We start from the raw sequence: 15,340 nt of genomic DNA, 5'->3' as shown, positions 1-15,340 counted from the left end.
TTGTGTATATAGTCATATCCCCGACTAGTAATTTGTCGTCGAGTTAATGGACGTTCAATATGTTCACCACGCATCATATTCAAAAACTGATTTAATATATCTATTAAAGCATAAATTGCCATCACATATGTGTATGTGGCTTCATAAAATTCTTCATTTGTTTCCTCGTCATCTATATCTTCATCATTTGTATCTTCATTATATATATCTCCATCCATTTCTTCGTTCTTTATGTCATGGTCATGGTTATAAGTCAATATCAAAGTTAATATCAAAGTTAATACAAATTCATATATAAAATAAATATAACTAAAGTTTAACCACAACAATTTCACAAAATATATAACCTAAATACTTCAACCATAATAGTTCGACCAAAAAACAAACCAAATATTTCAACCAAAATACAACCATAATAGTTCGACCAAAAAACAAACCAAATACTTCAACCAAAATAGAGACCCAAAAGATATAGTTCAACAAACTCACGATGTTTAAAATAATATGTTAATAATAGATGATCAAAATATTAATTATTCCCTAACTTAAAGTTTATCCAAGATGAGCGTTCTTCCGGTGACATCTTCAAGAAAAAATCCTTTTTTGCTTTAGTATTTAACAATTCAGCTGTCTTGAAACGCGTTATGTCATCCAAATTTGGAATTTCTTTTATAACATCCCAAATAATACCCTCGAGCTCTCTATCTCTATCTCTATCTTTTTCTCTTTTCTCCATCATGTTGGATATTTTTTCAAAATTCACAGCAATAGTCCCAATGCCAACAGAAAGATTTTCCAGAACGTTGCCTTGATTGTTGATCCCAACAGCGCTTGAACTCCCTCCATACTCGGATCTCCTTCGCTTGTGACAGTTTTGTTTTTCTATGGGAACCTCTGAATCTAAAGGGGGGTGGGATGGTGGACTTGGTTGGTTTGGTGATGGAGGCTGATATGCTGGTTCATAGTTATTTGGTGTTATAAATGTATCACTATTAGGATCATATGAAAATTCTTCTATCCCAACAGTTCTATTTTCTGGCTCAAAAGTTGTTGCATCAGTATCATCTGGATCGACTGATATAGAATTATTCCCGCTAGAAACTCCACCCCCAACAACGATCTTCAAATACTCATAATCAACCATACTTTTTCCTCGAAGTTTGCTGTGACTTGGGTGGGACTAAAAAAAAATCATTGTTAATATACTACAAATATTATAATTTACTAAATTTATAACTATTAATATATTTAAAAGATTATGAACTTAGCTCACCTTTAAGTAATATTTCCATACATCCTCATGAGCAGTGAAAGTTTTTCCAATTGGGTCCCATCCAAAGCCAGAGTTGTTGCGCATAAGGGTTGACATCATGTTATACTGGTTTCGAAACCACTTCATCCGACTCAAATAATGACTATAAGTTTTAGGGAATTTAGTTTTTGCATTGAGTTGAGGAAGTATTATTCGTTCTACATTTTGTTTGCTAAGTGACTCATTGGCATCACGCAATCCCCTATTCATAGCATCCACCAAGAGGTGCAACAACTCATTGGTATCCTCCATAGTCCAAGATACATAATTATCTTTGTCTCTACTCTTTCCTTTGTTATTTTCTTGTGAATCCCCCATTTGATCGCTAATATATATATAAGAAACTAGTTATTTGACAAAAATAGTTATTGTTTCCTAATTGTCAAAAGTATAGTGACTATATCCCGAATAATATACAATTCAATAGAAAAACCAATAAAAAACTACCTAATAATAAAATAAGGGTCATGCTAACATGCACACTTAGGACACATGTTAAGGATACTTCCAATAGTAACTATGTCTTAAAAACAACAATTTTTTACTTTTAAAAAAGTAAATTGCACAACTTTCAATACAAAATTTCTATACATAATACACTAACAAGTGTCTTAAGGGCACATGTTAGCATTTTCCATAAAAATAATACTCATATATCATAAAATCATTTAAAAAAAAACTATTAACAAAATAACAATAATAATAACACAATAACAATTAAAAAATTATTAACACAATAATAATAATAATAACACGCTGTCAAAAAAATAATAATAACACATTAATAATTAACATTTTAATAATAACACAAGAAAATAATAATAATAATAATGGACGTTGTAAAAAAACAAGTTGAAGAAACAGAAAAAAAAAAAAGAGTTTTTTATTTTGATTTGCATATACAGTACTAAAAAAAAAGCAATATGAAATCTTGATGCATATCAATTGTCATTCTTTTGATGCATATTCATTGCCTGGACGTTGAAAACAATATGAATACGAAATCTTGAAGCATATACAACACCCTTTTCTTTTGATTTGCGTAATATACATATAGTATAAACAATATTGACTATCGATTGCCATTAAAAAAATAGGTAAAATTGATTGAAAAGTTGTAAGAGAATGAACCTGGTAGTGGTTTGTGTCTTGTTCGGCATGAGAAGAAAAAGTCTTTGGAAGATTATGAAAAGTCTCAAGGGTTTGGGTGAGATTGTTGGAGGAGTATTTTATGTGTATTTCTAACTAAAAAGTCTCTCAAAATCCATTCCACAAAAGAATCCATCAAAATCTTTTACTTTTGAATACCAAAAGACATTTTAAAAGTGGTAAGAAATCTCAATTGAATACCAACAGATTTTGTTGCCCTGAAAAAAAAATCTTTATTGTCTTAATTGAATACCACAAGATTTGTTTATATTTTATAAAAGTCTTGATTGAATACCAGAAGACTTTTTAATCATAAAAAAGTCTTTTAAAATCCTTTGAAATCTTAATCCAATACACCCCCCTTAATCTCAATTATTAGATTAAAATGAAAGGTCAAAATTAAAATATTTTAAATTTAAATTAAAACTTTATTTAACTATAAAATTTCAATATGATTCACTAAACAAAAAACAAATATTTTAAAAATTTAATTTATAATGTCCTAAAATATCATAAATTTATCATTATTATGACTATCATCACACCATCATCATGATCATCATGATCATTACTATCACAACTACCATAATCATAATCACCGTCATTAGTGTCTCATCATCATCAGTCATAATCACCTTTATCACTACCCATATAAGCATAGTTGTTGCCACGACCTAACTCCAAAAGAAATCCTCAATTATACAAGTCAGGTTCTCCCTTTCACGAGCAGTAGCCACACCCTTTCAATTGTCTTCACCGTCGATCACAAGACTAATCATTGACCATCGAAGTTGAAACGCATTTGTTGGTACACATTCTGTGTCAAAATTGCATCGTAACACATCCCCTCTCGATATAAAAAAAAAAGTATCATAACACCAATAAGTTTTAATTGATTCTAATTTTACTCATTGTTGAAATCGCTGCAATTCACTAAAAATGAGAAAATTCTTGAAATAGCAGCACCATGCATGCTTTCAAATGAATTCAATTGTACCCAAATCTAGAAAATGCAACAAACGCGTGTTCGATCTTGTTGATAAAAAAAAATGCATTGAATTCAATTGTTCCCAAATCATGAAATTGCAGCAAAATGCCTTTATAATCAACTCCGATGCTCAATGGCCAATTTTGATGGTGAAGATGTGTGACACGTTTTGATTGCAATATGTGGAGATTTTTTTGGGTTTGGGGTAATTTCTTTAGGGTAAGCAAGTATTAGTTTTGGGCTAGGGTGTTGACTTACAGATGGTTTTAGATGCAGTACATGCTCAAAGGTTTTAGGCCTTGTAATCACGTGACTTACTTTATTGTTAAACAGAACTATTGGATTAAATTAGAATTAACGGGTAAGATTGGGTGTATTTTTTTAGAGTTACATGGGATTATATATATATATATATATATATATATATATATATATATATATATAACGAATCCGATCATGTATTTTTAATAATTATTATATCATTTTATAATAATTTTTATGGAATAATATTTATTAAAATTTAACGTTGGATTAAAATTTTATTTTTTATATACAAAATTTCATATTAATTCAAAATTATTTATTATTTTATTTATATAAATTAAAATCTACATAATATAAATATTTTAAAATATATTAAAATATAAATAATTTAATTATCTTATTGTTATTATTCAATTTTGACAAAATTTAACACTTTGTAATATGTACATATAATTTAACATTTAATGGTTAGATCAATAAAAATTAAATTCTGTATCAAATTATAAAAATGGTGTAATAGTTGTCAAAGTTATCGCACTATTATTTAATCACTCTTCTATTATAACATTGCATTTATTAATTTTAATAAATATATTATATTTAATAAATATAATAATTAATTTTATATAAAGATACTAATTTATTGAAATATTTATAAAAATTATATATTAATGAGATTAATTAAATACTAACTTGATATAATACCTCTTTCTCTCTCTTGTGTTTAATTTTATTTTTTACTTCTGTCTATGTGAGAAAAAAGAAAATAAACAATTAATACTATTAAAAGCTAAAATTAAATCAACAACGTTACTTTTGACTTTTGAGGAAAAAGAAAACAAGGAAATAAATCTATAACACTAGATAAAGGGACACTCAATGGGATAGGTGTTTTTCGGTCTCCACTTTTACTAGATCATTTTACTCTTCAAAACTTAGATTTAAAAACAAAACAAAAATCCAAATCTACCTATATACACAGAGCACAGTTCTCTTCCCCTTCCGTTGGTCCCTATAACTAGGAAGGTGATTATTATCACTCGCATTGCATCAAACAAAAACCCAAACTAAAACCAAAACCTTGAGAAAACTGAACATGGCAGAGAGTGGCGGAGGACCCCGTCAGAGAGAACCGCTTCTGGTGTCGCCGAAGGAAGAGGTTGCAAAAGCTTGGTGGAGACTTAATGTGAAAGAGTTTCATTTGCCAAACCAAACAAATGATAATCAAAACCATTGACCCTTCACTCTCCGTGGCTTTCTTCATAAGCCCAGATATTCTTTCTTCCTTCTTTTTTCTATTGAAAGTTTAAACGTTTATTTTCTTTTTATGTTGAGTTGTGCAAACCCAGTTAGCATTCTTCCCCTTTTTCCTCTTTTTCTTTCTTTGAATGTCTTAAGTTTTTGTTTTGTGTAATGGGTGTGGTTTGTTTACAATGGTGTCGTGTTGAATTGTGATGGATTTAATTTTGTTTCAATTGCTGGTGTGTTGCTTTGTGCAAACCCAATATACCTTTGTTTTTCCTTTTAAACTTAAGAAGTAAAATTATGTATATATTATAAAATATATTAAATTTAAATTAATATGCACATAAAATATGATAATGCAATAGAAGTGTGAACAGGCACGATAATATCTATATTTCCACTATATTCCTATATTTCCACTATATTTGTAACATTTTTTTATATTTATTAATATAATAATTACATTTTTTTACACCATAATCCAAAGATAAATTGTATTATAAATTTTAACACAATACAAATATCAAGTCCTCATAGAGGCTCAACAGTGTTTCCGCTAGCAGCAGTAATTTGATTGGTAAAGGGCATTTTGGAGAGAGGGGAGGGAGAAAGATATTCCCATCGATGCCTTCTTATAAAAACACGAGTAAAACGATATGTCGGGTAAGGGTTTGAACTAAATTGTGAGAAACAACAGAGAAAGTAAGCAAGAAACCGAAGAGAAGAAAAAATGCCGTGCCTCAACCTCAACACCAACGTGTCCCTCGACGGCGTCGACACCTCTTCCATCCTCGCCGAAGCCACCTCCTCCGTTGCCAACATCATCGGCAAACCCGCGGCCGTACGTTGTTCTTCTTTTATATGCTATTTTATATTTATGCCGATTATTCGGAAATTGTGTCTGAAATGGTGAAATTAAAATTAGGTTTAGAAATGGTCGATGTTGGTCGCTTATAATTGGAGTGTTTCTTTTGTCTATTAAGTATGTTTGTGGTGCTTAAAGAATTTGTTGGTAGCTATGGATAAGGTGGGAATGGTTTTCTATGTTATTTGCCTACAGTACCATATTTAAGAATTTATGAAGAAAAAAAAAACGGGTAAAATGTCGACCAATCGAAAATCATGGTATATGTATGATTTTTAAAGTAGCTAAATTTATCATATGACAATTTGTGATAATTGGGAGATGGTGTGAGGAGCATTTACACTGTATGTGCATATATTATTAAATAAAAGAATAAATAATATATACATTTACAATAAAGGTAATATTATATACACTCTGGTCCAATCACAAATTGTCATTTATAATGAGTTTTTTTTTTTAACTTTTATATCATTTCTGATTTGTTGGCAGTGTAAATTTTTATACTGATAGTACATGTTTGTTAGACTCTAGATAAAAACATTAGCATTTTATTATTTTTATAATGAGTTATACCCATTTTTAAAACATGATTTCCCTCTCTGGTAATTTAAAATGTTAATTTTATTAATTTTACATACATTATATTTTGGCTATGCAGATTCCTATTATTTCTTGAAAAAAATAAATAATTGCATTCTTGTGTCGTGTTATCTTATAATGCTATCCATGCGAATTTGCTCAATAGTCAAATATTTTACTGATGGTTTGTCTTGCTAATGATAATTTACGTTTCTTGCTTTGCCATAAAATTTTCATGTTTTTGACTTGTTCAGACTGTTCTAAAGCCTTATTAAGTTAGTATTCTTCCCTTTGTTGCTTTTGCAGTATGTGATGATTGTACTGAAAGGATCAGTACCCATAGCTTTTGGTGGGAATGAACAGCCAGCAGCTTATGGAGAATTGGTGTCCATTGGTGGTCTTAACCCTAGTGTAAACAAGGAACTTAGTGCTGCAATTGCTTCAATTCTGGAAACCAAATTGTCGGTGCCCAAGTCACGGTTCTTCTTGAAATTCTATGACACCAAGGCAAGTATCTACACTTGAGCTGTCCTGAAAAGAAGGGTCACTTGTTGCCCCTTATCTTTTTTCTTATTGTTCATATATGCTGAGGTCTATCAGAGTCAAGAATATGCACAATGTTTGCTTGTTTTACATCAGCACTACATCATGTAAATTAATTCTCACTGTTCTATACTGTTAGCATTGCCCCCTTTATAAGCTGTAATTTTAATTAATAATTGAGTAAATTGCACTGACTCTCCTGAGTTTTATTGAGAATGCACTCAATCTCCTGCTTCTTTTTTTAACGTTTGCAGCAACCTTCCTTATAGAGATATATGGTGTAATGGTTTTCAAACAATTAAGGGGGTTAATGTAGGGGTAGAAAAAGGAAACATATTTGGAGAAATTCAGTATTGTTAAATAGTGGCCATCGCAGAATGGCGTGGCAGATATTTTGCCAACTGCCATAGACAATTTGTGAAGGGAGGCCCCCCATGGCGATAACATAAGGGGCAATGGCGTGTTTATATGGCAGAATTTCGACCTTCTGCCATGTTCCGCCATCCGCCATTTATAATTTACACTTTGATAATACTATCTGTTTTCTTTTAACATCAATTCTCACTTTTTCCAGTGTCTGCTTTTACACCCAAGAAATTTTTTGTTTTCATGGCTGATGATTGATGGTAATGGTACTTTGTTTGTTCTGCAGGGTTCCAACTTTGGATGGAATGGATCTACATTCTGAATTCCATGTTACATTGGTTGCGGTACCTTGAATGTTGGATGGAGTCTTCATTATGTTTCACCTCTATGTTTATTTCTATGTTTGTATCATTATATAAGTACTCGGCATTTCTGGTAGCCTAAGCTTGGGTATCATGCAAATGTAACTTGCTTGATTGCAAGGATAAATGGGGATCATATGTGTTTGACACTTTTTGTGACAAACATTATCTGGCACCGCTTAAATGATCATTTGTTTTGATGATGCATTTTATGAATTCAGCTTGAAACCATAGATTTGATTTGATCCTCATGTTATTGATTATAAAGATGATACATACTCGTTCAATGATAGTAATGGCAGGTTTGTGTTCTGTCTACAGTAGTTTTTTTAAATCATGTTCCTTAAAATGAAAATTGGGGACAATTATGTAGTTGCTGTTCAGCGCTACAGTTATGACTTGAGGGCATCAAGTTTTTCAGAGTACTAGAATTGTGTGCTTTTATTTATTTCTTTATTCTTCGAGTTTGATACTTGGATGTTGGGACTTGGGAGTTGGGACAATCCAAAGAAATTTTAGTATTGAATTTGTGATTGGCTGCCTTTTAAATATGTATGTATGTATTTTGGTTCTGTTAATAAACAGTTAACTGACGACATATCGTTTTGCAACTGTGAAGCTGTTTTTGGTTTCAATTTTCATGCCTTTATGGTTCTTTGAATCAGTATTATGATTGCTGTAAATTGGAAATTTTTACGTAGTTTTGGTTCTTGTGTTTTGAAGCTAACATTAATATTTTGAACCAAAAAATAGAATACAAAGACATAATTCTAACATGCTCCAACCACGTAAGATGACCCAAAAATGGAGTTGAACTCAAGCATAGGATTCATTTGACATTTGTCCTCTTAAAAGGTTCCAAATTCCATCGAATTCCATATTAAAATATGCTTTATTTGCATTTGAAGATTGTTCTATCATCCTAACTCCCAAGCATATTGATAATTCTGTTCAACTTTAACCTAAGCATTCCCCAAACATATATGCATGCCAAAGTGATGCATCTAGCACAAACATTAACCCTGGTCCAAATAGATTGTTCTATCATCTTTCAATTCTTAAGAATGTTTATGAATTCATAAATATTATAGTCATTTTCCGCTGAGAAAAACCATACAGTGATTTTTGAGGCATATCTATAATATGAACAGACCCTACCTTTGTCCACTCACGATGAATCTTGACCAGAGTCATCTTGAAGCTCACTTTTGCCCAACACATTAACTAAGAGCATATACTTCCACGACACACACCATTCCACAAATTCTACCCTTAACGTAAAATTTTTTAATCAATTTTGCTAAAAGGGAATCTAAACCAAACATACTATAAACTTATTTTACAATATAATTAAACCCTGGTAAAAATGTATATGTATAATAAATTAATTTTACAATAAAATAATTTTTTTAAAAAAATAAATACTTAATTAATCAATGTGAACACTTTGTTAATGAATCATTTGTAAGTACCTTTATAAACATGTTATTTTAAACCTTGAGACATATCCTTATCATGATGAATTCTTAGTACTCAAATTAATAAGTTTTTGGCCTGAATGGTAGACATGGCAATGAGGCGGAGATGATATTGTCTCTCCATTCTTCGACACAGACTCTCCAACGTATCTGACAAGTTGAAATTTGTTATTTCATCCCCGTACCCGTTGGGTAGTGGGGTGTCCCCCTCCCTGATTTAGATTTGTAAAATAAGTTTTTTTTTTGTAAAAAAATTATATTAAAAATCTGATTTTTGAAAAAATAAATTGATTGTTACACATTTATTTTTAACTACTTATATATCAATAAATTTATTGTAACACATTTATCTACAAAAATCATCAAAAAAAGAATTTTAAATTATATAAAAATTCTAAAATAAAATTAACAAATAATAAATAAAATTTTAATAATTTTATATCGAAACAAGTATGGAATGAGTAATGATATTTCTATAAATAAAATTGTAATAATTTCATCATGAGAATGAGTATGGGATGAATAATGATATTCCAAAACCCAAATTCATATCCGATTAATTGGGATATTTCTCGTTAAAGTTGGAATGAGTTCGAACAAATATTCATTTGTATAAAATTTTGTTGTCATGTCTACTCACGGGTACTCATGCAATTGCTTTAAATAAGATGTCTTATTTAACCCTTATGAATTAAAAAACAAGTAATTAAAAAAACATATGATAAATTAAACTCTCCAACAAAATTATCCATCCACAAAGTCATAATTATTATTTATCTTCCATTAATCCCCAATTCCCAAAAATAAGTTAACGAAAGACTCACGAGTATCATATTATGCCCCTTTCACAAACGCGTTGACGTGTGACTGACCAGCGAAAGGGCTTCCGAAAACCTTCACCACTAAGCAACAAACCTTTAAATACAAATCTCTCCACGTGAAAATCTCCTAGCATTCTCTCTCTCTCTCAACCCACAAGAATCCCTCCCTTTCTGGCTTTCTCTCTCTAAAACTATCATGTCCTCCACCGCGGCTCCCGTCCTTCCCATATCCAACCCCCAAACCACCGCCGCAGGCGGCGGCGCCATCGAGGCTCCGGCGAACAACCCGGCCTTCCGCGCCTTCATCAACAACCTCTCCGCGTCCCTCCGACACGGCCTCGACCAGCGCCGCCCGTGGTCGGAGCTCGGGGACCGCTCCGCGTTCTCGAAGCCCGAGTCCTTCTCCGAAGCCACCCTCCGCGTCCGCAAGAACTTCTCCTACTTCCGCGTCAACTACTACGCCGTCGTTTCACTCATTCTCGCAGTCTCTCTCCTCACCAATCCTTTCTCTCTCATCCTCCTCGTCGGCCTCCTCGCCTCCTGGACCTTCCTCTACCTCTTCCGTCCGTCAGATCAACCACTCGTTATTCTTGGCAGAACTTTTTCAGATTTCGAAACCCTAGCGCTCCTCTCCGCCTTCACCGTCTTCGTCGTCTTCCTCACCAGCGTTGGATCTGTTCTCGTCTCCGCTCTCATGCTTGGCGTCGCCGTCGTCTGCCTCCACGGCGCGTTCCGCGTGCCGGAGGATCTGTTTCTTGACGACCAGGACAACTCTCAGGCCACCGGATTCCTCTCCTTCCTCCGCGGCCCTGCCGCCTCCGCCACCGCTGTTCCCACCGTTGCCGCACGCGTTTAAGTAAACAAAAAAAAAAGATCTCAGCGAAATCCTCAGATCTGGGGATGTTTCTCCCGATCTGATGAGTTTTGGTGCCTGGAAGCAGAATGAATCTTGAAATGTAGTTTCTCTTTTATTTTTGGTTTTTAAATTCCTTTATCTGTCTAAACGAATTCTATTATACATAGGATGAATAAGAATTATGATTACATTTTGTATGGGTCTCTGTTATTTTGATATTGTTATATACAGGGATCTGCAAATCTCGCTGATGAATCTATGTGAATTTTCTCAATTTTATTCACGCGATTTGTTCATTGTTTGGTTTCGCCCTCGAGTTTTGTCATCAAGCATTTCCAGAATTATAATGTACGATTTTGGTGGCTCTGGTGATTACTTTTTCGTTATTTTCACAATGTATTATCTTGTGCGGGTTATTTATGTTTGATTCCATGGTAATTCATTGTAGCACTCTAATGTTTGCTTAGATCTCATCAAATCTGGCGTTAAATAGAATCTATTTGAGGTTTAATCTTGTGATTTTTGCCTTTGCGTGAACCTGCACGAGCAGTGTTAGATTTATCATATTGTTCATTGCTTCTAATAAGTTGATTCTTTGTAGTTTATTACATTGGTTAGATTTGTAATCTGGTGGTTGCATAATGTGACTTGTTTGGTTTTTTGAATTATGTTATTCGATTTCTGTGGTTTTAGTGATCATATTTTTTCAATTTTTATAATAATGTTTTCTCCACAACCACATGATCTGTAGTTTCCAGTATTATATATTGTAGGATTGTGGTGGCTCTAGTGATTATTTCTTCATTTTTATTGACTGTATTATCTCAGCATTTTTTTTATTAAACACTCGAAATTCATCATAGCACTCTAGTCTTGCTTAGAAACTTTGGTGTGATTTAGATGTGAAGGTGTTTTATCTTGTAATACCTGCCTTTACAAGGTTTATTGCTTTTGTTAGATTTGTTCCTCCCATGGGGCCATGGTTGCATAATATGGTTTTACCAAGGTTTTTAAAACCGGACCGGTGATTGAACCAGTAAATGTACTAGTTCAAGGTTTAATGATCTAACCGTAGATGAACTGGTTTTAACCAAGTTATGTATTTGTCAGTTCATGATCTATGGTTTTCAGAATTATATTGTTCAATTTCTGTGGTTCTAGATATTATATTTTTCAATTTTAATAATATATTTTCTCATTTAAGCCTTGGAAATACATAACTTAGATCTCATTTCTGGCATATAAATAGAATGAATGCAGGGTTCATTTCATCTCATAAGTCATAATTTCTGCACTTGTGTTGAATATGCAGGAGCAAGGTTTGATATGTCATAATGCGTATTGTTGTTGAGTTAGATTTGAGGTTTACAAGCTCTATCTTCTAGTTCATGTCTGATTTGTATCCGTTTATTCATTGGTTAAATTTGTAGCTTGGTATAGTGTTGACTTTAGGTATCGTATTGGAAGTGGAATGGAGATTTTGTATTTGCCCGAGTTAGAGAAAGTTGCTTATTTTGATCCCGGGAAAAAACGTAGACTTTCTCAAATATCCTTTTTGGTGGTTTTAATCGAATTATTGAAACTGGTCTTGATATGAAAATGGCAGATGATCGCCACCGAGAGTGACTCTAGAGGACTACTCTAGCTCCTCTACACCATAATATTTCACCAGTAAAGCACGACCAGAAGTTCAAGCGGCCAATATTTCATATCCATACTCCCTCATTCATGGACTAGATGTTGGAGTGGCCAGCTGGACAAGCTTTTTATTGTTTCTTGGATGGCTATTTGAAGTATAATTAGATAGCAGTGGACCCTAAGGACCAAGAAAAAATTGCTTTTACATGCCCTTTTGGTGTCTTTGCTTACAGAAGGATGTCATTTCCTTGCCACCTTTTAGAGATGCATGCTAGCTATTTTTGTTGATATGGTAGAAAAATGCATTGAGTGTTCGTAGATAATTTTTCAGTCTTCGATCCCTCCTTCAACTGTTGCCTAACCAATCTGGAATTGGTGCTATGACGATGTGTAGAGACTAATCTAGTGCTAAACTGGGAGAAATGTCATTTCATGGTTCAAGAAGGGATAGTTTTGGGAAATAAGATATCAGCTAGAGGGACTGAAGTAGACATGGCAAAAATTGATGTTATTGAGAAGCTACCTCCACCAGTTAATGTGAAGGGCATCCGGAGTTTCCTTGGCCATGCTGGTTTCTATCGATGGTTCATTAAAGATTTCTCCAAAATTGCCAAGCCATTGAGCAATTTTTTGAACAAGGACGTTGTGTTTAAAACTGATGAAGAGTGCCTGCCAGCTTTTCAGACTCTGAAGGAAAGGCTTGTGTCTGCTCCCGTGATGGTGGCCCTTAATTGGAGCCAAGAGTTTGAGTTACTGTGTGACGCCAGTGACTATGCAATTGGTGCAGTTCTAGGACAACAAAAGAATAATGTATTCCCTTCAATTTATTATGCTAGCAAGGTCCTAAATGATGCACAGTTGAACTATGCAACCACTAAAAAAGAGTTATTGGCATTTGTATATACATTGGAGAAGCTCAGGTCATACTTGGTTGGCTCCAAGGTCATTATTTTTATCGATCATGCGGCAATCAAACACCTTCTAACAAAGGTTGATTCTAAGCCAAGGTTGATTAGATGGGTACTAGTGCTCCAAGAATTTGATGTCGTAATCAAAGACAAGAAGAGCTTGGAGAATTTGGTGGTTGATCACCTATCTAGGTTGGTTAATGAAGAAGTCACTCTAGATGAAAAAAAGATTCTGGATGAATTTCCTGACGAAACCCTATTGTCTGTGGGTGAAAGGCCTTGGTTTGCGGACATCGCTAACTACAAGCAGTTGGAATCATTCCAGATGATCTCAATTGGCATATGCGAAAGAATTTTCCCCGTGATGCACATTTTTTTGTCTGGGATAATCCACGTTTCTTCAAACTTGGAGTGGATAATTTGCTGAGAATGTGTGTTACAAAAGAGGAAGCCAAGAGTATATTGTGGTATTTTCACAATTCTCCATATGGAGGACATTATAGTAGGGATCAGACTTCTGCAAAGGTGTTACAGTCTGGATTCTTTTGGCCTTCCACTTTCAAGGACACCCATGAGCACGTGCTTCATTGTGATCAATGTCAGTAGACTGTGGGTATTTCTCGGAGGAATGAAATGCCCTTGCAAAACATACTTGAAGTGGAAGTATTTGACTCTTGGGCATTGACTTTGTAGGCCATCTCCCATCTTCATACAGTAACGAGTATATCTTGGTGGTTGTGGATTATGTATCAAAGTGGGTGGAAGTTGTGGCTGCTCAGAAGAATGATGTCAAGACTGTCATCAAATTCCTAAAGAGAAACATCTTCTCCCGCTTTGGAGTCTCAGGGTTCTTATCAGTGGTGGTGGTTCACATTTCTATAATGCACAACTATATAAGGTGTTAGGGCATTACAATGTCAAGCCTAAGGTTGCCTCCCTTTATCATCCCAGACAAATGGCCAGGCATGGGTATCCAACAAAGAACTAAAGAAGATTTTGGAGAAGATTGTTGCATCCTCAAGGAAGGATTAGGTTGTGAAATTGGATGACGCCCTATGGGCTTATAGAACTACTTTTAAGACTCCAATTGGCTTATCCCCATTTTAGATGGTCTATGAGAAAGCATGTCATCTGCTGGTGGACATGGAGAACAAGGTTTACTGGGCTCTCAAATTCCTCAATTTTGATGAATCTTTTTATTCGGGGAAAAATGATTGCAACTTCTGGAGTTAAAGGAAATGAGGCTCAATGCCTATGAGTCCTCGAAGATTTATAAGCAGAAGATGAAGGTTTGCCATGATCGGAAACTGATGAAGAGGAACTTCCAGCCCAAATAGTAGGTGCTACTGTTTAACTCCTGACTTAAGCTTTTTCCTGGAAAAATCAAGTCGAAGTGGTCTGGCCCTTTCACAATCAAAGATGTGAAGCCTTGTGGAGCAATTGAGCTGATGGATCCTTCATCTACTAACCCATAGTGGAGCTGGATTGTGAACGGCTAAAGGTTAAAGATCTACAATGGTGACAATATTGAGAGATTGACCACCATCATCCACCTCCATGACCCATGAGGTGTTTTACGTCAAGCTAGTGACGTTAAAGAAGCACTTACTGGGAGACAACCCATGATTTCTAACCTTTCTTTTCTTTTCTCTTATGCTAATTCGAGTGCTTTGATGTTTGCTTTTTAATTCTTGTGTATGTGGATCTTGAGTTATGTTAGTCGTGCTGTAAGTTCAATAATGGTGCGAGTTTGCTGTTGCTATAATGTGATTGGCATAATACTAGGAATGTTCTGCATGATTAGAATTGGTTAAGTTGTTGGTGTAAAAGTGTTGATTGTATGCTTGAAAAATGTCATCATGCGCTTAGCGCGCAACAACGCGCGTGTCTTATTGCGACAGTAGCGTTTCGCCCCTGAATCGCGCTAAGCCCAAAAACCTCTCTGTTTTGCAAAATTTCAAAT

General features: G+C 34.0%; 3 protein-coding genes across 3 annotated transcripts; 2 read left to right on the top strand and 1 right to left on the bottom strand.

Moving 5' to 3' along the window:
* Nucleotides 1–91: 91 nt before the first annotated feature.
* Nucleotides 92–1,564, bottom strand: LOC102660251 (uncharacterized protein At2g29880). Its single transcript, XM_041014725.1, has 3 exons — nt 1,274–1,564; nt 764–1,180; nt 92–100 (listed from the first exon to the last, which is right to left on the bottom strand). Exons 1-3 carry the CDS (start codon nt 1,562–1,564, stop codon nt 92–94), a joined length of 717 nt encoding a protein of 238 aa, XP_040870659.1.
* A 3,789-nt stretch (nt 1,565–5,353) lies between these two features.
* LOC100500101 (macrophage migration inhibitory factor homolog) lies at nt 5,354–7,883 on the top strand. Its single transcript, XM_003516937.5, has 3 exons — nt 5,354–5,799; nt 6,712–6,912; nt 7,601–7,883. The coding sequence occupies exons 1-3, from the start codon at nt 5,689–5,691 to the stop codon at nt 7,634–7,636; spliced, it is 348 nt and encodes a 115-aa protein (XP_003516985.1). The 5' UTR covers nt 5,354–5,688; the 3' UTR covers nt 7,637–7,883.
* Nucleotides 7,884–9,965: 2,082 nt separating this feature from the next.
* Nucleotides 9,966–11,105, top strand: LOC100804273 (PRA1 family protein B4). The gene has a single exon (XM_003516936.5). The coding sequence runs from the start codon at nt 10,172–10,174 to the stop codon at nt 10,829–10,831; it is 660 nt and encodes a 219-aa protein (XP_003516984.1). The 5' UTR covers nt 9,966–10,171; the 3' UTR covers nt 10,832–11,105.
* Nucleotides 11,106–15,340: the final 4,235 nt, after the last annotated feature.

Source organism: Glycine max, chromosome 1 (assembly GCF_000004515.6).
Source record: "Glycine max cultivar Williams 82 chromosome 1, Glycine_max_v4.0, whole genome shotgun sequence".
Taxonomy (NCBI): domain Eukaryota; kingdom Viridiplantae; phylum Streptophyta; class Magnoliopsida; order Fabales; family Fabaceae; genus Glycine; species Glycine max.
The sequence above is the reverse complement of the archived record's forward strand: the minus strand, read 5'-3'. Positions and strand labels throughout refer to the sequence as shown.